General features: G+C 40.7%; 1 protein-coding gene across 1 annotated transcript; it reads right to left on the bottom strand.

Annotated features, from left to right (window-relative positions):
• Positions 1-7500: 7500 nt before the first annotated feature.
• Positions 7501-24058, bottom strand: SLC35A5 (solute carrier family 35 member A5). The gene is made up of 7 exons (XM_060234624.1): positions 23922-24058; positions 18400-18552; positions 17857-17955; positions 15450-15583; positions 12925-12992; positions 11197-11989; positions 7501-10301 (listed from the first exon to the last, which is right to left on the bottom strand). The coding sequence occupies exons 2-7, from the start codon at positions 18527-18529 to the stop codon at positions 10233-10235; spliced, it is 1293 nt and encodes a 430-aa protein (XP_060090607.1). The 5' UTR covers positions 18530-18552; positions 23922-24058; the 3' UTR covers positions 7501-10232.
• Between the last annotated feature and the right edge of the window lie 10 nt (positions 24059-24068).

Raw genomic sequence — 24068 nt, 5'->3', positions numbered from 1 at the left:
GAGATATCCTAGAACAACACTTTCATAGAGAATTAAAGCATAGATATGTTAGCCCAGAAGAAATGGCCCACTCTACCAGAACTCCCATTGCCTTGGAAATCAGAGAAAACATGCCTCTGATGGAAGTCCATGAGACAGTCATGTGTATGGTTGCCAACTTCAGCTTGGGGAATTCCTGGAAATTTGGGAGTGGTGTTTGAGGAAGGCAGCATTTAGGGAGGGAAGGCAGCTCAGTGAGATGTGGTGCCATAGAGTTTGCCCTCCAAAGTGGTCATTTTATCCAGAGAAACTAATCCCTGTAGCTGGAGATCAGTTCTGGGAGACCTCCAGGCCCTATCTGGGCTGACAAATGGCAACACTAGGCACATGAGACAGCTTCTAATTTAAATTAATTGGTTGCTGCAGCTTTATGGTGACAGGTTTATTGATTTTGGACTTTCAACTTTTATACTCGTAGAGTTTTAGCTGTGCTGTCTTTTTATTCTGTTTTGTAAATCACCTTGGGTTTGCTTGAGCAAATAATGATAGTACAGAAGTATTTTAATAAATAAATAAATTCCTTCATAAAACCCCAACTTTATATCAACTGAGCCATCCTTGGGAAATTGCTACCTAGTCCTTGGAAAACCAGTATCTTAGTTCTATTAGTAGGCAAGGATTTTCAGTCTATAAACATAGGATTAGCTGGTGGGGAGCAAAGGGTTCTACTCTAGCCTCCTCCCTGAGCTGCTAGTTTTCAGGCTGGAGGGAATGCTCCTTCCTGTATGGAGAAAGAATTCAGTCACATGAGCACAGTGACATGCCAAAACCAAATACAGATTTCCTATCTCAGCAGAAACTAGACCTTAAGAGTTCCTGTCCACAGGGTGGACATGACACCACCACCCCAACATTGTGGGAGATGTGGTGTTAGAACATCTTTAAACCAGACACTCTAAAGGAGAAAGGAAATTCTTATATAGCAAAGTTGTATGCTCCTCACAGTGGTTTCTGGATGACAAATCTACTTTCAACCTGGCTTCAGGTCTGGCTTCAGAACTGATATGGCTTTAGCTGTACTGGTGGATGAACTCTGTTTATAGGCATTCAGGGGAGGCACTCCTGTTGATATTGTTCCGTCTCTCTGTGGCCTCTGCTGATCACCCTTATCTATACCAGTTTGGTGTAGTGTTGACTCTCATCTGGGAGAACTGGGTTTGATTCCCCCTCCTCCACTTGCACCTGCTGGAATGGCCTTGGGTTAGCTATAGCTATTGCAGAGGTTGTCCTTGAAAGGGCAGCTGCTGTGAGAGCCAGCCCCACCCACCTCACAGGGTGTCTGTTGTGGAGGGAGAAGATAAAGGAGATTGTAAGCCGCTCTGAGTCTCTGATTCAGAGAGAAGGGCGGGGTATAAATCTGCAATAATTCTTCTATACATTGGAACACAGTTGGTGTTGGGAAGTAGGTTTTCAGTGTATTTTTCCTGATTGGCCACTTATCTATGGGATTGCCTCCCTCCACTATGTCCCTGGAAGAGCATTATGCTCTACTGCTCATAATCTACTGGTTATCCTTGGCCCTAGAGAAGTCTGACTGTCCTTGATAAGAGTGATGACCTTTTCAGTCCTGCCCCCCACCTGGTAGAACTCTCTGCGAGAACATCAGGGCCCTGTGAGATCTTCAGTTCCACAAGGCCTTAAGGCAGAGATGTTCCATCAGGCTTTTGATTAAGACAGTAATGGTGTTGTGACCTCCCTCCTTCACCTCAGTGGAATCCCCCCCCTCCAATGCCGTGTCCAGGAATCTGGTTTAGGATAAATATTAACAGGACACCATCAGATTTATGATTTTAGTTAATTGGTTTTACTAGGTTTTATATGACTGTTTATTCATTGTTGTAAATTGCCCAGAATGATTCAGTAAATTGATTAAATAATAATAAAAATTTTTTACCAGATAAGTACAATTAACAGGTTGGGATGGAATCCCCCAGGGTTCCATTTGCTCCTCTGTGCTCTTTAATATTTATATTAATATTTAATACGGTGCTACTGAATGAGATCACCCCAAACTTTGGGTTTGGATGTTGTCATCAACTTGTAAATGACACCCAGCTCTACATTCCATTTATCTAAGCCTTCCCAGGCATCCACCTTGACTGTGAATCAGTGCTTTGAGGCCACTGTGAATCTAGAGAATATGGAGGCAATGCTTATTAGGAAGGATATGGGTTGGATCTACTTGTGGAGGATGGAGTGGAGTTGGCATTTACAGAGCAGATTAAGAGTTTGTGGGTACTTATGGGCTCAGCCTTGCTGTTTGGAAAGCAAATAGACAGAAGAGTGCCTTCTACCAGCTGCATCTGGTTCACTGCATCTGGTTTGCCTTTCGTAGACTAAGCCGACCTGCCTTCCATGCTGTTGTAACATAACCTAATGCATTCTATGATGGACTGGCTTTGAAGACAGCCTGGAAACCACAGCTGATTCAGAATGCAGAAGTCCGGTTATTGTTAATGGGTAGTTGACAGGAACACCTCTCACCTATTTAAAAACAGCTGCAATGGCTGGTAAACTCATTGAACTGAATAAACTCCAAAAACTTGAACAGGTACGATCCTTGGACTTAAGGCTAAATTTCTGAACAGAGGTCATTCTTGGAAACATCTATGAACCAACTCTATGGAGCATTCATTCTCATTTGAAAATATTTTCTATATATGTGCACCCACCAGAGTTATTCCATGAGGTGACCGATGAATGCACAGAAGAAAATCGAAGAGAAACATATTGGGTAACATTCAGTGATTTCTGGGGAAAACTTTATTCCCACAATATACTTAAAGCCTTTCAGGATTGGTAGACACCAGTTCTAGCTAATCTTTTCACTCATATGGATGGAACTGGAAAGTTCCCTTAAGAATGACCTTCCATTTTGTACCCATCTATAAGAAGGGCAGTGGGGATAGAAAGATCCATATAACTATAGGCCAACAATCTTACTGGGATCAATCTTATTTGATGCTATAAGAAAACTCTATGCAAGACATTTCCTATCAAAGGTAGAGGACTGGGTGTCTGGAAATGATTTTCTGTTTCCAGAAAAAAATGAATTTATGTCAGGACATACAACTTTAGATCATTGCTTTTAACTACAACATCTTATTCATAAATAAGTGAATGGACTATCTAACCAACTATATGTTGCATTCATTTATCTTAAAGTTGCTTTTGATTCTATCCCAAGGCAGCACCTCTGGGGTAAATCAAGCAGTCTGAATATAGAGAGCAGACTATCAGAGAGTATTAAAGGCCTCTATAGTAGTACCACTGTCAAGGTCAAACTGGGTATCTACATCCGGTTGTAACTTCAAAAGGAGTGCACCAGGGCTGTATCCTGGTCCCTTTGTTTTTTAATCTATGTGATTAATTGTTAAACAACTGTCAGGAGCACCATTTTTCCCCGTCGAGGTTGGTGAGAAGGCCATTTCAATGCTCCTTTACACATATGACACTCTACTTATATCCCATATGCAAGCTGTCCTCAGATCTGTCCTGAGCCAGCTTGCAGGGAGGACGGAATACAAATTGAACTGAAATAAATAAATAAGATTGCTAAAACAGTTTAGTTTCTACTGTAGAAATTATTTCCTCAATAAAACAAAGATGATTTTCAGTAGAATGATCCATCTCCATAAGTGGATAATGGATGGGAATCCACTAGAGCAGGTGACTTCTTTTAAGTATCTAGGGGTTGTGTTCCACAATTCTGGGTCTTGGTCAGCACCAGTGTTCCCTCTAAGCTGAGTTAGCGTGAGCTAGCTCACAGATTTTTAGTCTCCAGCTCACACATTTTTGTCTTGGCTCAGGAAAAATGACCACAGAGCACACTGATTTATGCAATAGCTCACAGCTTTAATGCCAGTAGCTCATAAAGTAGATTTTTTGCTCACAAGACTCTGCAGCTTAGAGGGAACATTGTGCATATTGCATATGGCAAGTGGAATCTTGAAAGGGTCGTGTTCAGCATCCTCAGATTTTGTAGAGCAAGAGAAGGATATCTGGTGCCCCCAATATTAGAAAGTTATAGAACAAAAGTTGTTGTATGAAGCTCTAATTTTGGGGTTTGGAATTTTACAGCCATAGAATAGAAGTTATTCAAAACAAATTTGCCTGCATGAACATATGAAGCTGCCTTATACTGAATCAGACCCTCGGCCCATCAAAGTCAGTATTGTCTACTCAGACTGGCAGCGGCTCTCCAGGGTCTCAAGCTGAGGTTTTTCACACCTATTTGCCTGGACCCTTTTAGTTGGAGATGCCGGGGATTGAACCTGGGACCTTCTGCTTACCAAGCAGATGCTCTGCCACTGAGCCACCGTCCCTCCCCTTGTTATCAGCAGTTCCTTATTCAACAGCATCAGTTATAGTTAGATGAGAGTCATTTTTGCTTCCAATACTGACTCTAGTCCATAAAGTTGCTATTAATTTTTAGTTGAACATGCCCTTTTGTCTGCCTCCAGGATTCTAAACCTTGGTTTATAATGAGATGAAAGCTAACTCATGGCAAAATCATACTGAATGTAGTGGCCAAACTTGGATTCTTAGAGAAATATCTATGGAGGCTTGGTTTCTTTGCAGTTAAATATTCAATAAAACAAAGATTGTCAAATATGTGTGTCTACGTGAATATCGGATTACTAGATATTCTGAGAACGGCCTCCCTTTATAAACAGGCCCCCCCTCCTTTTAACACTCCCAGCCTATTTTACTGATTTATCAAATTTTGAGCATAGAAAGGCCTTTACTAAGACACACTGGGATGCTTTACAATTGGCAATGGTAAGAGATTGTTATAAAGAGACCCCATATAATGAGTGAATTTGCTCTTGGGATCATAGGTCTGTTGAAGATCTACCTTGTGTGATTCTTTGGTACCCAAGACTTGCAGTAGATCAGTTGACTGTTGACATCTTAGGGCAACTTAGGCTGCCCACGGTAATTGCACCTCAAGTGCTTATAACCATCCATGCCATCTTAAATGATTGACTTAATGTATTAGTTTAATTGTTTTAACTATTTTGATGTTTTATTGTTGGTTTTAATGTTTTAACTTGTAGGAATCCACCCTGGACCCTTCATGGGAAAGGGCAGGCTATAAATGTATAAAATAAAATAAATCATTAAAAGATACCTTGGAAATATTTTATCATGATGCTCAAGGAGGTCAGACTGGAATAAACTGGTGATATTACCTGCAGATAGAGGCAGAAGAATAACACTACAACTGGCAAAGTTTGTGGCCTGCATTATAAATATACAGTCAAAACCCTCTCAATGAATAGTTCACCAGCTTTACCTTGGATCACTCCTCATTATTATGGGACTAGTTACTGTTAATTCTGCTTCTTTAAGCTGTTAAGGTTGTTTTAACTACTTATCATGTAGTTTAACCTTCTAATGCCTACAGTAGATGCTTCTAGTAGTTTATTACATTAGCTGAAAAGAATTCTAAAACAGATGTTAAAAGTATCCACAATAGGCTATCAGCCTAAGTTTGCCATTACACATAACTGTAGCTAGCCCTTATCTGGTACCTAAGAGTGGCTGTCATCCAGGCATGAAGGATGTTTTGCACAGAACTGTTCCCTGTGCTCACAGCCCACATGGAAAAAAGGAAGTGATCTGGGCTGCCTGCCTAGAATCCCCAAGCCTCAGGTCTCCAAGTGTTCTGCACACATGACCCATAGGAAATATTGTTTCCTGCTTCAATGTAATGTATTTAACTTTAGTTCTGACATCTACAGCGTATCTACTGTCCTATGGTCAGTGATTTACATTCTAGACAACAGTTTAGTCCAAATCCACCCACTCCATTGTTTTCTAATTCCCAACTGTAATTGGGGAGGGTGGGGGCTCTCTCCTAAGAAATCATCAATGAAGGCCCAGTGAAACTTTGCATATAATATCCATTGTTGCATTTGAGTGCAAAACACATTTTTCACAGTACTCTTCATTTTCCATTGGTTTTCATGCACAGCTCACAAGTGAGGGGGCAAAATGAATGGTTTCAAAGTCTCAGCAGCTTAATGTCAGTTTCTAAGATGTGTTCAGCAGATTTATGTGTGCAGACTTTTTTATGAGAGGAAATTCTTTGGAAACATTTAGGTAAAAAAGTTTCTCTGCCTTTTCCTTCCTCAACTGAACTCTAATCCAAAGCTAAGGTTTCACAGATGCTTCCTGGAAACATCATGCTGGAGAAGACAGCTGTAATCCTAAGAGATGAGACTTAAGCGATGCTAACACATATTAAACACACCCAAATACATTGAAAATATATGCCCCACAGTCTCAGTAGCTCAAACACTTGGGAAGGTTGAGTTGTAGGGTATTGTTTTCTTCATAGAGCATACTGCTTCCCCTTAATGAAAACAAGCAATTTTGTATTACATTCTACCAAGTCAAAAAAAGCAGGATATCAAATCTCTCTCAGGGCAGAAATATACTTTATAATAGACAAATCCTTCCACATATCTGCCACAATGTGAAAGGGGAGGGGGGTGGCATTTTGTACAGCAGGATGGGCAGGCAAGGCAGAGATTAATTCTTCAACTGTCTGCTAATTCTGTTCTAAACATAAGAACATAAGAGAAGCCATGTCGGATCAGGCCAATAGCCCATCCAGTCCAACACTCTGTGTCACACAGTGGCCAAAAAACCAGAAGCCATCAGGAGGTCCATCAGTGGGGCCAGGACACTAGAAGCCCTCCCATTGTTGCCCCCCCTCCCAAGCACCAAGAATACAGAGCATCACTGCCCCAGACAGAGAGTTCCTTCAATACGCTGTGGCTCTGCACTGATGGACTTCTGCTTCTAAAGATGCCTGCCACTATTTTTCTCTGCAGTCTGGCTTCTTAACAGTTTTTCAAACAGGAAAAAGTAGTATTTCTTATTATTAATTTTATTTACTTAATTATATCCAATGCAGCCAATGGAGATCCAATGCAGCTGATATAATTGTCTTTTACTGTTTTTTTAATCTTCACAACACTGTGTAGTAAGCTAGCCTGAGAGTGGCAAAGCATAGAAAAATACCTGTATCTGCCTGACACCCTAACCAGTGTTCCCTCTAAGCTGAGTTAGCATGAGCTAGCTCATAGACTTTTAGCCTCCAGCTCACACATTTTTGTCTTAGCTCAGGAAGGATGACTCCAGAGCACACTATGCAGTAGTTCACAATTTTAATGCCAGCAGCGCACAACTTAAATACCAATTGCTCACAAAATAGAATGTTTGCTCACAAGACTCTGCAGCTTTGAGGGAATATTGATCCTAACCACTATACCAACCCCCCCCCCCTTCAAAAAACTACCACAAGGAACCAGGAGGTGGAAAGGTAGGCACAAGCTGGCCAATCAAGTACTAATTATAAAACCCCTGCTTCTCCCCTCCCCAATTGCCCTGCCCCTCCCCATCCAGTCCTACACATTCAAGAAATGCACACAAGAAATCTAACATCCATTCACTGTATTAGCACATTTCCATTTATTTGGCCTTATGGCATAGCACTGTAAATATTAAAATTCAACACAAAGGGGGTCCCATGTTTTGGTTAAACCCAGGCACTAGTTGGCAGTCCAGATGAGTCCCTTAAAGAACACAGTAAAATAATAAAAGGCAGGTAGTAACAGAAAGCCTATCTTCTCAGATATATGAGCAGACATCTGAACAATTCTGTCAGAAACCAGGTTTTTACAAAAGGTAATACCAAATCAGAATTAAACCCACTGTTAATATAAAACACACCAGCTTTAGTCACATTTTACTATAATTTATAGCCTCATTTCTAATGATATTTCTCACGAGGAAACACAGTTAAGGGACTTTACAAGCCAGGTTCTAAAAGATGCTTCATTAAAATGGATTGAAAATACTTTGAACTGTAGGAGTGTCATAAAGAACTGAAGCTGCCCAACGAAGCTAGGCTTTTCCATCTACACACAAGACGTGTGTTACTTGTACAACTGCAGCAGTTTGTATTGTTATAACACCACTTACCACAGCCTACATCACACTTATCACAGTCCACATCACAATATTTCTGCAAGAAAGATATGTAACAATCCTTCAGTCCCCATTTTACAGAAGGGAAATCAAGATGGAAACATAAAAATGTTGTGGAAAGCCCACATAAGCCATTCAAGTGCTATCAAGATTCCCAGATTATATTATGCAAAAGAATATCAGGATAATTTCAAGTTCTTGTCCACATTTACACTATTTCTTTTTTACACATTTTCTCAGTCTGGATACCAACTGAACATCCTGTTAAGCTAGAAACAGTGGCTTGGATCCTACCAGATATCCCACTGGTGCAAGGACTAGGGTGGGAAGTAGTCCATGTCTCATGTGGGTTTTTTGCCCACACAGGTTCCACAGTCTCTGGCATAGACTTTATGGGGCCCAAAATAGGGCCTTTCCCACCACTTACGGCTGCAGAAGAGCCATTCATTGTCCCTATTCACATTCACAATGAGATTAAAGATGTTTTATAATTTTAGGGAGTATTTGCATCATGGTTATTCTTTGTAGTATTTTGTTTCACTTTAATTTATCACTGCCTGTGCCTATTAGTTTTTCTTCCTGAGATACACTGTACAGTTGCAATATGCATAAGCAGAGAAAGACTGTACTGTGGGCTGTATGTGCAGACATCCACAGGGGGCAAATAAAGCCCCCCAAACTCCCCAGCCACTTACATTGGGAAAATAGCACTGAGGGAAGGCTGAACACCCCCCCATCCAGTTTATCCCCTGTGATGCATGGGAAATTAGTTTCTAGCAATCTGACTGAGGGGAATTAGAGTTGGGTTGAGATTCAAACTTCACATCTTGTATGGCCCCTAGTAGAGATCTAGGTATGGACAGTATCTACATTGAAGTTTCCAATAGAACCTGTGACATACCCTGAAAACAGGGCGTGGTGCCCACCTTCTGTGCATGCAGCACCTGATTTGTGAATATTACTAGGCAACACATCACTAGTCACATGCCCAGGAACAGTAGCAGTTCCTTATGGATGAGTTTGCCATTGTTTCAGCACATTTACTTGAGCTACCTTCTGACCCAACTGCATTCAAGTGGGAAGATTTGTAAAATATTTGTGGAATGTTAAATGCTTCCTACCACATAACTTTTAAAAATAAGGGCACAACTTTTTTTATAAACAACAAAATTATCACTATGGTAGGACTAAAATGCACAAATTCTGTTGTTTATTCTGATGTAGTTATCTTACTGTCCATTTACTGCACACCTTTATCTTGGAACCTGTTTTTCCATTTATTCTACCACAGCATAACAAATTTATACTTGGACATAATTTTAATATGGATCTCACAGTTGGATTTGTGATCAAACAAAACAAAATGATTTTGAGTTTTTAAAGGAAATACTAGAAATTCAAATGAAAACTCTTCTTCTCAAGGCTACAGAATGTAAAACAGTACATTTAAAACACTTTTACAGTCCCATTAACACATAGGATTAAACTTGGACAGGACTTTTACTAATATATTGCAATTGCATCCATCATTGAGGGCTACTTGACACATTACATTTTTAAGGTACTCCTATATTTTACATGTACACCTAAAAACATAATTGTGCATCAGACACACAGCATGCATTATGGATGTATATATACCCAGAAGCCATGAGTGGTCTTGGTTCCTTGCAAAATATATGCACAGCAGTACAGAGAAATTTGCCATACAGTACTTGTTGTGAGAAGTGCTCCTGACACAAGTAAACACAATATTCCAGTAACCTCAAATACAGTTTGATGCCATATGGATGTGTGCCCCTGGAATAGCCTGGAGTGCTCTTTAGCCCCATCAAGTCTGAACCTCATAACAACTTTGAACTGAGGTACTCAGATCAGCTTGGATGGCAATAACCCCTCTTTTTACTGACATGGAACAATCAGGAGTCTTAATACATTTGGGTTCAAAGTGATGCTTCCAGTTTTGACCCATCTGCATCCATACCACAGCAATTGATCTCTGTTGCAGAAGGATCACACAGTTAGATATGTTTTCTTGAACAGCTTGGTCAAAAGGCAAGTTAAAATTCTACTGTAGTGAAAAAATAAAAGAGCTTTCTTCCTTTTTGCATGAAAAAGGCTGTACTTCCCCAAAACTGCAGAACTCCTTTCTTCTACTGAGAAGTGTCTAAAACTCAAGAATCGTAACACTATAAGGTCTCTTCCTCTGAATCATGATCACTGTCTGGTTTGGTGAGCCTCTCAAGTTCTTCTCCATCCTACAGCAAACAAATGCAGAGAGTGAAAATGTAGCATTAAAGGTTTTCATAAGTATGTAAGAAATACTTCATTTTTGTGACGTTACATCAGTGATGCACACTACAATTCTGTACAGTTATACTCTGCGAAGTACTTCTCCCATGGACTTAGAAGGGTGTAACTCTGCTTAGGACTGCACTGATAGTGAATTTTTGATGACTGGAATTTTGATGGAGGGACAAGGAAAATAAAGAGCAGGCACTCTGATATTTATGGCTAATTTGTATGTAAAAGTGTTAGAAATGGAGGCATTCATCAGATCCCTTTTTAACAATATATCCTGAATAAATGACTTCACTACAAACAGCACCACCTGGTGTCCAATACCCTCAGACAGTAGCCACAGCCACAGTTAAGTCTACAGAAATCAATGGGTTTAACCACATTCTAAATATATGTTTTAAATGTTAGTAAAACAAGAAGAAGAATATTTGAAAGGTGCAGAAAGAACCTTGAGAAGGAAAATTTCTAGCTAATGTTTTCCTTTTTAATTTACACTGAAATTACAAAATTCCAGGATTCTTGGGTAGTTGGGATAATGGGGTTTTAAATATTGTAAGGAGAAACAGAGAAAGGCCGATCACTGGGAAATTATTTGAGTGCTTTACAGCCTGTTGCACCAAATGACTGCAGCCAGGAAAGCTGGAGTCTTCAAAATCTCTATCACCTCAGATATGCTAATAATATATACATGACAATATTAATTATCATCATATGCAATAATAATTACGGATCAAAGGTTTAGGTTATGTTTCCCAAAACTTTTCACTGCAGAAAAGCCTATCTGCTTATGTCTGACTCCATCCCACCTTTAGGGGTGGGCTAAGGTCAGAATGTAGCATTTCAAAACCTTACCCCACTGGAGCGCTCCCATGTACCTCCTCCAAGTTTGCTCCTCTCCCACTGTGTAGTATATTCTGTGCATCGAGGGCTGCTGGAATGGTAGATAAATATGGACAAAAGTACCACAGGAGCCTCTAAGAAGAACTCCATAGAAGGCTTGAAGTCAAAAACAAAGACAGACACAGTGGTTATGATCACAGTTGTAACTTGGGCAGTCAGAACATGAAACATGTTGTCTCGGAATTTCAAGATGAAAGCCACTGAGAGCCCAAGAAAAGCAGTGACAAAAATAAGGGCTACAGAGAATGTGTTGTGACCATAGAAGAACCCACAGAACTCTATCTGGCCTCGATGTTCAGTGCGCAGGCCCAGTATCAGGCCATTGAACATAGCTCCAAAGAGGTACAGCTTAGTGTTCTGCACAAAGATGTTTTCACTGAACTGGCCACCTTCTTTCAGTATCTTTTCATTGTAGATGTTGGCAAGAGCAGAAATAAAGCACTGCAATAGTATGAGCAGATGTCCTAGACCAAGCTGCAGTGGTCTCAAGACTCCTGTGGCAGTGGTGGTGATGTTCCATGTGAAACTGGGTAAGATCCACAATGCTGTGCAATTTTCTGTCCCCCAGCACTTGTCCTCTGGCTTAGTGTACTTCAGGCAGTGGTTAGATGGGCTGAAAAAAACATCATGGTGAAATCCATGCACTGCCAAGCTATGATGGTTGCTTCCAGTCCCTGCAGTAAGGGCTATGATAGACAGGAACAAAATCAGCAGAGAGGCCCATTGCACCCAGGAGAGCTGCCGTCTGTAGGTAAACAAGAAAGGCCTTTAAGCATGCAGAGAGAGGCAATGAACAATTGACAAGCTAATTCTAAAGAGAACCAGTGAGAGGAAGAGATAAAACATGCATCTTATTCATTAAAACATTTACATGGCCATGATCTCCTTGCAGCCCCCTACAGTGATCATATAATATATACTCAGTGTCTCATGCTACAACACATAAACCAAAGGCAGAACACTAGACTAGATATATTCAATATTCAAGTTTAGATCAGATCTCTCATTTACCTGGAAAAATAATGCATTTAATAAATTTGTTTCATTAGCTGAAAATGTACAAAAGGATGGGACAGAATCTAACCCCATTTATAAGAGTCTTGACTAGAATATCATTTAACAGAATAGGAATTTAACAGAATAGGAATAACAGAATTTTCAGAGAGCCAAAAACATAATATAACGGTGGACAAATATTACAGGAATAGTACTCGGTCCTGAGGATTAAATTTTGCAGTTGAAAGCTACCATAAATGGAGCGAACAAGGCATACCACATTTATAATGCTAAAGAAAACAGATCACTTAAAGGAGAATTTATAACCTTATTCTTCTAAATTGATTTGGGATCCAAACAGACCTACATTGATCTACGTCATCTGCACTGGTTTATTTGCAGTCAGATCATAGGCACGCTTACTTAAATACAACTCTCACTAAGTTCAACGGGACTAACATCCAAGTGCATGTATTCAGGACTGCAGTTCTCATCAATAGCAGCCAGGACAGAAACTGACTTGGACAATAATGCACCAAAGCTAAAATATTACTGAATTTACTTTGGCTTGCTTTTTATTTCAAATACCATTAGTCTTCATTTTCAGGCTTTTAAAGAAAACCTGGCAATACCAACAGCGGAAATAGAACAATGACTAAAGAAACTGTTTCCATAGCTACTTACTTTAGGACTATCCTGAACAGGAGAGCAGTTGTTATAATGACAAAATTTGAGAACAGCACAGCCATGGCCTAGGAAAAAGGTGTCAAGGAATAAAGTTACATGTAAAATGCAACTCAGAAATAGGATAGATATATATATCAATCATCCTACAGTGCTTTGTTATCAAGAAGTCCCAACATCTAAGCCTGATAGCACAGCCAGGACTGTTCCAGCTAAGCAAAACTCCTCATATCTCAATACAAGAAGAAATCAGAGAATCAGCTGATGAAAAACTGATTAAGAACTGCACTAAGAACTGTTAAGTCTCCTGGAAAGGTCTTGAAAACTGGCATTTGTGTGTTTTAAAGCACTAAGGAAAGAAGGAATACAAGGAGCTTGCAGTTGTTCTTTCTGTACTTTTCCTGCAGTGTTCTAAAAAGATTTTACTCTTGTTTTCTCCCCACCCTCTCAGCTCGAAAAACTGTTCAGAAGCCATATGCAAGAACATAAGCCTATTTCATATATTTTAAGGGAAGGAGGAAAACAGCAGAACAAATTGCTTGTTTCTGTTCTCCCAGCTGTGATGTTTGTACCAGCAAAGGAGGAGGTGCTTTTATTAAATCTCCTCAATACAGCCTCCTACTATTGTGGCACATTTTGTTCATGAAGGTTCAGGGCTCACTTCTGTAAGAAGCAGCTGGTGGAAGATCAGGTCTGCCATCTCCTTCTACAAGTTCTTCTGCCTCATCTAGCCCCAACAGAACCAAGTACAAAACATAGAACACCCCACTCCTTTGCCTCATACTATTATTTTAGGGTGACAGCTTGAGGTACATAAATTCTGTTATTTGACATTCTTAATAAAACACTAAAATAAAACCTGTGCCTCTTCTCTTACCCCTAAGTTTGACAGTTGTTGGTTACTGACTGCTAAAACTTCAGAGAAGTGAAACAAGCAGCAATTGAGGTTTATATTTGAGGCCCATACCATAGCAGAAGAACAACGGGGTCATTAACTGCAGACATCTTTGTAGTACAAGTGCCCATGGCTTATGATCTGTTGTGCAGGAATTGGCTAGTGACTTTAGCAGCCAACAATTAACCATTCTAAATTCTAATTTAACCTGTACTTTTGCAGGAATTCTGGACCATCCCTGTTACATGGTCTTTTGCTCTTTACCTTATTCTTCTTCTTTCCCTCTTCTGGAATTCTCCAAAGAGAGATTCCACATCTTCACCAGGTAACAGCTCCAAATATTTACTGAGACTTGCTTTGTTGAATCTTAAGTCTATTCACCCCTGTCCTATCGTTAGTGATAAGGAAGGAGAAAAGTTGCTCATTGTCATTGTTCTAGATTTGGGTAGCCAGCTTTTGTGTTCCCTGGAGTCAACTGTATTCAGGGTACTCAGTTATCTGGGAACTGGAAGTGTTTTGCCACACAAGTTTACTTCTTTTGAGTGGAACAGGTCCCATGATAAAAATGGCCTGAAGCAGCACTAAGTACTTCCAAGTTAAGGAGCACATCAACAGAGAGATCATAGGAAACATTTTACATATTATATACTGAATACATACTCAAGCTTTTGCAACATTAAATTCTAGAATACCTCTATTTGTTATCATCTGAAATCATTCTTCTTTTCTTCCTAGGTGAAGTCTTTACTTTCACTAACACTTTTTGATTAAAACTGCATCAGGCTGCCTGGGGCCACAGAACACTGCTATTTGTATTCTGGACATGCAGGTATTTGAAAATGTATGTCACTGTTCCCATTTAAATATATTTGGGCTGCTTATTCTCACTGAACTTTTCCAACTTCCATAATAGTGTTATGCCACAATCAGACATAAGAAATCACATATTATCTCAATTTATATACTGTTTTCAGAGTTCAAAGCATGCATTATCTTGTTGTAATCTTTATAACGTCCCAGTAAGGTAGGCCAGTATTATTATTCCCATACTGCAGATAGGGGAAGGGATGGCTTTCCTAGGATAACCTTCCGGCAGCAGCAAGATATGAACCAGGAATTTCCCAGATTGCAGTTCATTCTCCTAGCTATCTATTACATTAGCACAGGATGTCAAGATAATTATTACATGTGTCACAGGCAAACATTTTTGTTGAAATGACCAAAAAGCATCCTGATTTTACTCAAGACAAATGTCTCACAACCCACCCAACATTTCTACTTCACTTAATCAAGTAAAAAAGTAGAACAGTACTCCCAGTTAAGTCTTGTGATTTGATCTGAACTTATCCCAGATACACAGATATAAGACTTTTTTTAGCAGGAACGCAGTTTCAGCTGGCTTGGCGCAAGGAGTTGTAGCCTAATATGCAAGTGATTTCCTGCTGTGCTTTTTCTACAAAAAAGCGCTATGTGAAACAATGGTAATGTAGGGGATGTGGCCTAATATGCAAATGAGTTCCTGCTGGGCTTCTTCTACCAAAAAAGCCCTGTAAGACACCATAAGTTTTGGATCATATGATCACCATAAGACTTCTGAATAAAGATCCTGTATTTCTGAAGTGATACTTACTGGCTGGAGGTAGGAGAGCACATAAAAGACAATAAGATTATCCAAAAAATAAAGAAAGGCAGGTATTGACCATTTAATGTAGCTACAGAATTGCCTCCATGAGCTGCAGCCAAATCCACTATGAGAATAGCCTCCTAAAAAGGAGAAAGATTGGGAAAGGGAATAAATCAAATGTCTTCGACTTGCAAACATATATGTACTGTGCCCTAATTTCCACCACTGTCACAAGTTTTAAAGAAACACAAATGGCTGGCTCCTATCTGCCACCCTCACCAGAATAGGGTGAGTAGACTCCTTTGCCCAACTCCATTGCAAACCCACCCCCCAATGTGATTATAAAGCTGCACTGATCTCATGACATCCGAAATCCAGTTTCTGGGGATCACAAAGGACTGCTGTTGGGGGAGAATGCATCAAAAATCCATATTCCATGAGCTATATCAGAGAAGCAATCTTTGGATCACAGTTAGGTCAACTTAAACTTTCTCTCTGACATGTTAAAAGTATTACATGGTGACTTTACCTTTTTTGAAGCATGAAATTATCACAGTGCAAAAAAAGTGGAAAGCTTTCACTTTAGAGAAGAAAGGCTAGTTTTCAAATATTATTCCCTGTTGCAGTTAAGCAGATGGAGGCTATTCCACATAAAAGTCTAATCACATGAAAACTGACGCAATGAACTCACAATGTAAATACTTTTATCATGAGAAAAAGTGTGACTTGGACCTGGAAGCTTGCTTGATGGAGTACACCAAGCTACTTGCAGTGGGACATAATTACAGCTAAGCACAAGTACATCACACACGGCATTATAGGCAGGGGCAGCCCAACACCCCATGGTGCCGTAGGCAGACTCGCTGACTGGCGCCCCCCAAAGCACTCTCTGTGCCTCCTTCTCGCAGCTCTGCACCCCCCACGCATCCTCCCCTCCCCACCTCCTCCCTCTCCCTCCCTTCCCCAACACATGTCGATTTCAATGCCAGAACCAGCTCTAGCGCCGTGTTCTGACTATCTAAAGCCCCCCCCACTGCCTGATCACTTGATCGGTGGGTAAAACCATGCCACGGGGCCGTGCTCACAGTCTGTCAAGACCAGCGTCTTGAAAGGGTGGCCCCGCTGCCGCTGACTCCTCCCCTCCCCACTTCCTGGATGGGAGAGGAGTAAGCGGCAGTGAGGCTGCCCTTTCAGGACACTGGTCCTGACAGACTGTGAGTGCAGCTCGGCCCCACAGTGTGGTTTTACCCACCGAGTGAGTGATCGAGGAAGGGCTTTAGATATCCGAACGTGGCGCTAGAGCTGGTTCTGGCATTGAAATTGAAATCGAAATGGGGTGGAGAAGGGAGGGGGGGAGGCGCAGGGGGAGGCGAAGGGAAGGGAATGGAGGGGCAGGCAGCAGCAGTGATGGTGGTAGGTGGTGGTAGTGGCCGGTGGGCAGAGAAGGAAGGCAAACTAGGTGCTTGCCTGGGGCACTGAGAGGGGGTGGGCAGCTCAATTTGATGCCCCCACCCTCCCAGCACCCTAGGCAACTGCCTAGTTTGCCTAAATGGGCGAGCCAGCCCTGATTATAGGTAAGTCGTAAACAATGTCAATGTCAATGTCGTAAACAATGTACCGTTTACAACATAAACAATGTTGTAAACAATGTAAGTCGTAAACAATGTCAATGAAAAAAAAAGAGATTAAGATATTCCCTGTCATCCCTTGAACTCATCTGCATCTGAAAAAAAGATAATTTATGAACATTTGACATTTTTCACCAATAGCATGAGCTACTTTAAGCTACTCCAATAATTAGTATTAATCTGTTTGATAGGCTGGTTTCTTTGAACATCAGATTCTGGTGTCACATCACAAATGACCCTTCCAATTTCCTGTTCAGTGTTTCATGTGGGACTGTTATTCAAGAAACACTTGCCTGAAGCCCCCTTAGAAGCTCTTGAGATTCTGGTCACTCTCTGGAAAAGTGAATTTTCTGAGATTTTGATTAATAAAACAGTGAGTAGTAAGCCTTTTGTTTCACAGAAAACAAAAAATGCTCATTTAATCTATTTTAATGCCACTCTGAATCTATTTAAGATTCTTTATAAGAATTAAGAGATCTGGACTATAGTCCAAGGAATTATTGATATATTCTAGTGACTAGAACAGGGAGACAGGAAACATTTTTCTCAAGAGCTCTACTAATGCAAGCCTTACTGTAGCCAAATTTAAACAAAAAGGCAAAAGCACAGAGGGGAAGTTCAGCACATACCCAAGCAGAGTCTTTCTGGTCCTTCTTTTCTTAGATGATCTATCTTAAGTGTTCAGATGTACTGAATGCACACAATGCAAATCAACAGATATGTCCAAAAGATTTTTGAAAATAGCAAATTGCCACTATTTAAGAGTGACAGATATAACAACTTACCTTTCCTGGTTACCCAGAGTGCCATTATCAGACAGAGCACCAGCTTCACTAACTCTGAGCACACATTCACAGTTGCAGGAAGATAATCATACTTGTTATCTGAAAAAATAAAATCAGCAGAGGCCTTACATAAAGCATTGTAGATATTCACACTGACTAAGCAAAAAAACTGCAATATACAAAGATAATATACCTAAGTTGTTCATGCACAGATACAGATGTGGAATTTGGATCACGAGAACTCTCTGCCCCTCCCCCTTTTTATTTAAAAAGCAGGCTTCTGATTGTGAAGCAGTACACGAAAATATAGGTTATGCTTCTGTAAAAAACTCAGCTGGCCAATGAGATCTCAAGCAGAGTACGGGTTTTCGGTCCTATAAATTCACCTATTCTTTCGACATCTCTCATTACGCTCAGAAGAAAAATCAGAACTACACACAGACTGAAAACACTTAATGCCACATACTGGCAGATAATTTAAAAGCAGATAGTAAGCTGATAAACATTAGTAGTAACCACAGAGAGTCAAATACCAAAATGTACCTTCATTGGCAGAGTATTTCATCAGGAGAATACGACTTGATCCCAGAGTAACAAAGGCACCTCCTAACAGGAGTGTATAGATGGCTGACTTGGACCACCAGGCAGGCTGATTGTAGGATTTGGACTCCATTCTGTTGTCTTGTTGTCAGTGCCCTTTGAACCCTAAAGTGAAAAACTTATCAGGCAACAATGTACATTTTTATTACTTTATGCCTTTCTCCACATAGTTTGTATGAAGTTGGTGGATGCTGAAACTGGATATGAATAAGATGGAGTTCAATAAGGATAAGTGCAAAGTTCTACATCTCAGTAACAAAAATTAGAAGCATGTGTACCAGATGGGGGATGCTCTTATGGGTAGCAGTGTGTGTGAACAAAAGTATGGGTGGACTGAGCAGTCAGTGCAATGCAGTGGCAAAAAAGGCAAGTGAGGTCTTGGGTGCAACAGAGGCATCTCAAGATGTCATAGTCTCACTGTACACTGCATTGGTCAGGTCGCACCTGGAGTACTGTGTGCAGTTCTGGAGGCCTCACTTCAGAAACAATGTGGACAGAATGGAGCAGGTGCAAAGGATGGTGACGAAGATAATCAGGCTGAGGGGCTTTGGGAATGTTCAGTCTGGAGAAGAATAGGTTGAAGGGGAATATGATTGCTCTCTTTAAGTATTTGGAAGACTGTTGCTTAAAGGAGGACAGGAAGCTGTTCCTGTTGGCAGCAGAGGGCAGGACTCTTGATAACGGGTTTCAATTACAGACGAAAAGGTAGGATAAGAGTAGTTAAGCAGTTGAATCAGCTGCCTAGGAAGGTGGTGGCAGTCTTCAAATATAATTTTCTTGCAGTATTATTATTTTATTTAGCTGCTTCATTTACATCCCACTTTCTCTCCTGCAGGGTCCCAAAGCAGCTTACATGGTGCTCTGCTCTGCCATTTTACCTTCACAGCAACCTTGTGAGGTGGGTTAGGCTGACTGTGTGTGACTGGCACAAGGTTATGCCATTAAGCTTCCATCGTAGAGTGGGGATTTGAACCTGAACCACTCAGATTCAAGTCCAACTACACTGTTTCAAGTATTACACTGGCTCCCAACAAGAATATAAAGAATATTAATAGTACAGCCACTACTGGCACCACTTCTCAGACAATGAAGATTTGGGGGGGACAAAAGATACACACTGAGCAATAACAACTAAAATGCTGTCTTGTGTTTAGTAAGAACTTAGTCCATCATTTCTATAACTAAAATGTATATGTTGGCAATTCTCTAGTTATCAGCTATGGCAACCCATAAAATTTCTGTACTAGTTTTCATCCAATGCTATGAAAGCTGTATACAAAAATAATCAGCTAAAATGATTAAAACAATAGTGAATACTTGAAATGACTACAGATGAAGGTTAAAGCAAAAAGTGCCAAAGCAGGATTACAGCTGAACATCAAAAATACAAAAATAATGACTACTGGGGAATTACACAACTTTAAGGTTGACAATGAAGAAACTGAAATCGTTCAAAAGTTTCTGTTCTCTGGCTTCATCATCAGTCGAAAGGGAGACTGCAAGCAGGAAATCAGGAGACTGAGAAAGACAGCCATGAAGGAGGCAGAAAAGATTCTTAAGTGCAATGATGTGTCACTGGAGACTGAGAGCTAGGTAAGGCATGCCATAGTACTCCCTATTACAATGTATAGGTGTGAAAGCTGGACAAAGAAAGCTAACAGGAGGAAAGTTGACTGATTTGAAATGTGGTGTTGGAGGAGAATTTTACAGATGCCGTAGACCACCAAAAAGGCAAATCTAGCGAACTTCCTCTAGAAGAAAAAATGACTAAACTGAAATGTTTTGGTAATATTATGATTAGATAAGAGTCACTGCAGGCCTGTAACTACAGTGGGGCCCGGGGGGTAAGGCCACTCCATTCAACTCCCGCTCCATCTGAATGGCTCTTCTACTGGACGGCCTTCAAGCAGCTCCAGAGCAGCAGCAGCAGCAAAAGGAAGAGGCTATCCGTGAGGCAAAACAGGCCAGGTGCCGCAACCCTCCTCCTCCACAGCTGGGTTCTGCTTCCTTTGGAGAGGGACAAAACTAATTTGTGTTGGGGCAGCTCTATGCCTAATGGCTCAGCATCCCTATTTGGAGGCAAAGTAGCTGCACTGGGAGCCCCAAAGACCGAGCAGTGTCTTTCTTTGTTTGGGTCCCTCCCGCCAGTCCATGCAGGCAGCTCAGCAAGCCACATCAAACAGCTCTTCAAGCCCCCAGCTGCATGGAGAGGATGAGAGGAGTTACTATGTCAACCAGCGATAACCACCCTCACAAGGCATCATTACCCAAAGACATCTAACCAGCCCTTTTTTAAAAGGGGGGAGGGGCTTTAAAAGTTTATTCAACTCCCAAGGGCAGAGGGGGGGAGAGGACAAAAGGGAAGAAAATCACATTCCCAGAGGAGGGGGAGTCCTGCTTTCATCCTGCAGTGGTGTCACCAGCTCCCTTCTGTTGGTCACCAGCTTTCCTTTAGGCCTCTTGGAAGGTGAGGACAGCCCTAAAGCTATCCCCTACCTCCTCCGCTGGACCTTTTTATCTTTTAATTGATTCTTTAAAAGTTTGTGATGTCATTTTGGGCCCCTCAGCCCCTCCACCTAAAATTATATCTCTTGGCCCCCCACCTAAAATTCTCTGGCTATGGGCCTGAGTCACTGGAAAAGACAATAATGCTAGCAAAAGTTGAAGGCAGCAAGAAAAGAGATGGATTGACTCAATCAAGGAAGTCACAGTTCTCTTTGCAAGACTTAAGCAAAGCTGTTAACAATAGGACATTTTGGAGGTCATTAATTCATAGCGTTGCTGGATCAGAAGCGACCTGATGGCATTTAACATGCAAACAATATAATTAACACATCAAAACCACAATAATCAATACAAAACATCCAATCAAAGAATTAAAAGCAACAGAGTTAGACAAAGAACACAAACAAACAATAAAATCTCAAAAGTACAAGAGAACAGAGATACCATTACTTATTTCTGGAATGCTATAATGGAATTCCAAAGCTCCTCTTTATGAGAGCATTAGGGGCTTTTAAATAAATACAATTCTGAAGCAAGGTTTCACAATCTAATCTAAAACTTCAGGGAGACTGACATGGGAAGATGTTTTCCTTGAGAAAGCCTAAACCTATTTTATTTAGGACTTTATGTCAAAAGCAATATGTTATATTAAACATGGAAACACAACTGTAGATAATTGTTTTTACACTTGTGTCATATGATTATAGGTGGCCCCGTGGCGCAGAGTGGTAAAGCAGCAGTACTGCAGTACTGTGGTCTGAACTCTCTGCTCACAACCTGAATTCGATTCCAGCAGAAGCTGGATTCAGGTAGCCGGCCCAAGGTTGACTCAGCCTTCCATCCTTCCAAGGTCAGTAAAATAAGTACCCAGCTTGCTGGGGGGAAAGTGTAAAAGACTGGGGAAGGCAATGGCAAACCACCCCATAAAAAGTCTGCCATGAAAACGCTGTGAAAGCAACGTCGCCCCAGAGTCGGAAATGATTGGTGGTTGCACAGGGGACCTTTCCTTTCCATATGATTATGTTGAGTTACACCCAGCACCAATTAGGCAACAGCATCCAGTACCAGCTGAGGTTTTTGAACAATCCTCATGGTTTGATCTGTGTGCACAATATTACAACAGACTAATCTAGAGATCACCAAGGCACGGAAGGACAGTGGTCAGCTTTTCCATTAATTGTTTCTCCAAGTGCTAATTAAACATTTGTAAGTAAATGAATTCAGTTATTAAACAAAGGAAGGGGAACCAGCATTGACTTTCTTATACAAAAAGGCAAATTCTCTTGAGATATTTGCCATACTAAGCAAAGTTACACCCTTCTAAGCCCACTGACTTCAGTGGACTTAGAAAGGTGTAACTCTACGATTGCACTATAAGACACAAACTCACAGTGAACACAATTATATTTTGTCCAGGAAGCAAACTTCATTCAATACTTCCAAACATGTATGCAGAAACAAATTCATGGTTTTATATACCATTTTAATTTTGCCTGAAACGTTAAACTGTTGTCAAATACATCAGGCCACCTGATTCATGAACTGATAGACTCATAGCAATATATCAAAGCTCAAAAAATGACAGATCTTGTGAGTGTGCCTTTAAGGGATATCTGTTGGGATCTGGATGCACCGATTCAGCACAGCCTGCACATCAGGCTGAAGAAACAGAAAATACAATATGGGATGGATTCAGCCAACAAATGTTGCACAAAATGGTACAATGCCAGCAATTCTTTCACAGGAACTGCTTGAAACATTTCTGGTACAATGGTAAAAGAGTTAACAAGCATTTGGGGAAGCTCTTGTGAGGGATATGCTCTGTGGCTACTGACTGCTGATCTCATATCCAACACATGATCAGTAATGCTGTCATTTAGGGTTTATGCACACTTTTTTAAAAAAAATGAAAGGAGCAATGGGCATGATTTCTCTTTTAGCATTATCTGTTTGCTAGCTGTAATTCTACTGTGACAGTATTACAACTCTTTAACCATTCACATGAGCCCTGCTACAGGGCAGCTAGCCCTATTTCCATACTGGAAGGGAGAGAAGCTCAACTACAACCTTAAAAATATCAATCCTCAGAGTGCAGAAGGGTAGCTTTCAATAATTTCACAGGGCTGTCTTTGTTCTTCAAACAAAAACTAATCATTTACACATCTGTGTGTAGTTATTTTGTTAAAATTATATTAACGTGCTACGTGTTGCTGCAGCTATTGTGCTACTGCATACACAAGTAGAACTGCACCAAGTACATTTTCCTTTCCCTCGTGCAACCCACGACCATAAGAATTTACACTTATGAATCGCATTTCAAGTATCTAAAGTACCTCATTTACACTGTTCTGCCAACAACCATTTAACATTTAAGATTGTTGCAGTCAGGGATCATTGAACTGCCATCTCTTGGACCTTTAACAACAGCACCAAGATACACTTTTTTTTCTATTTCTATGGTAAACGTTTTTCATGTTAAACTTCTGGGGTTCAGATTGCTGTTAAAGACATGCTAAAATGTGAAAAATTCCAGATATTTAGCTATGTCAGGCAAAAACAAACTAGAGTTTTGCGATCTCACTTTTTTTTTTAAAAAAAATTCAGCATAACGTTTTATAACTAGAAATCACATTCTCATTATAGGGCATGAATCCTTGATTGACAGACATCCGGTATAGAGAAAGAAAATATAAACACAGACAAAACAAGAACACATACAAATAAATGGTCACTTTAGTGGGCGGCTTTGGGCTGAGAGTAGAGTGGCTTAGCTAAGACCTGTTCATGGTCAAGATGTGAAACAAGGATCCCAGATTCTCCACTCTTTGAGGATTGATTTTTTAGGCTGTAGTTGAGCTGGGTCATCCCTATGACTTCAGGGTACAAAATAAAGAGCCCGCCCAATTGCGTTCACATCACCCTCTACTGGAAATATTCTTCCTCCGGCATAGGCAACTTACGCTATCATTGCACAACAAGAGACTGAGAAGGAGTGCTTGTTGTTTTCCGAAAGGACACGGTTACCTGACAGCTGCTGAGTTTCTCTCTCCGGGCATCTCTTTTTCCCCCACCTGCCTCAGTCTCGCCAGTTACCTCTCCGCGCATGC

This window comes from Heteronotia binoei, chromosome 3 (genome assembly GCF_032191835.1).
Source record: "Heteronotia binoei isolate CCM8104 ecotype False Entrance Well chromosome 3, APGP_CSIRO_Hbin_v1, whole genome shotgun sequence".
Taxonomy (NCBI): Eukaryota; Metazoa; Chordata; class Lepidosauria; order Squamata; family Gekkonidae; genus Heteronotia; species Heteronotia binoei.
The sequence above is the reverse complement of the archived record's forward strand: the minus strand, read 5'-3'. Positions and strand labels throughout refer to the sequence as shown.

Excerpts from the sequence above, each read along its gene's own strand:
- SLC35A5 (XM_060234624.1), bottom strand. The coding sequence starts at position 18,529 with ATGGAGTCCAAATCCTACAATCAGCCTGCCTGGTGGTCCAAGTCAGCC. Across the intron at positions 17,956-18,399 it reads GAAATACTCTGCCAATGAAG|ATAACAAGTATGATTATCTT; the intron begins GTACATTTTGGT and ends TTATTTTTTCAG. Across the intron at positions 11,990-12,924 it reads CTGTTCAGGATAGTCCTAAA|ACGGCAGCTCTCCTGGGTGC; the intron begins GTAAGTAGCTAT and ends GTTTACCTACAG.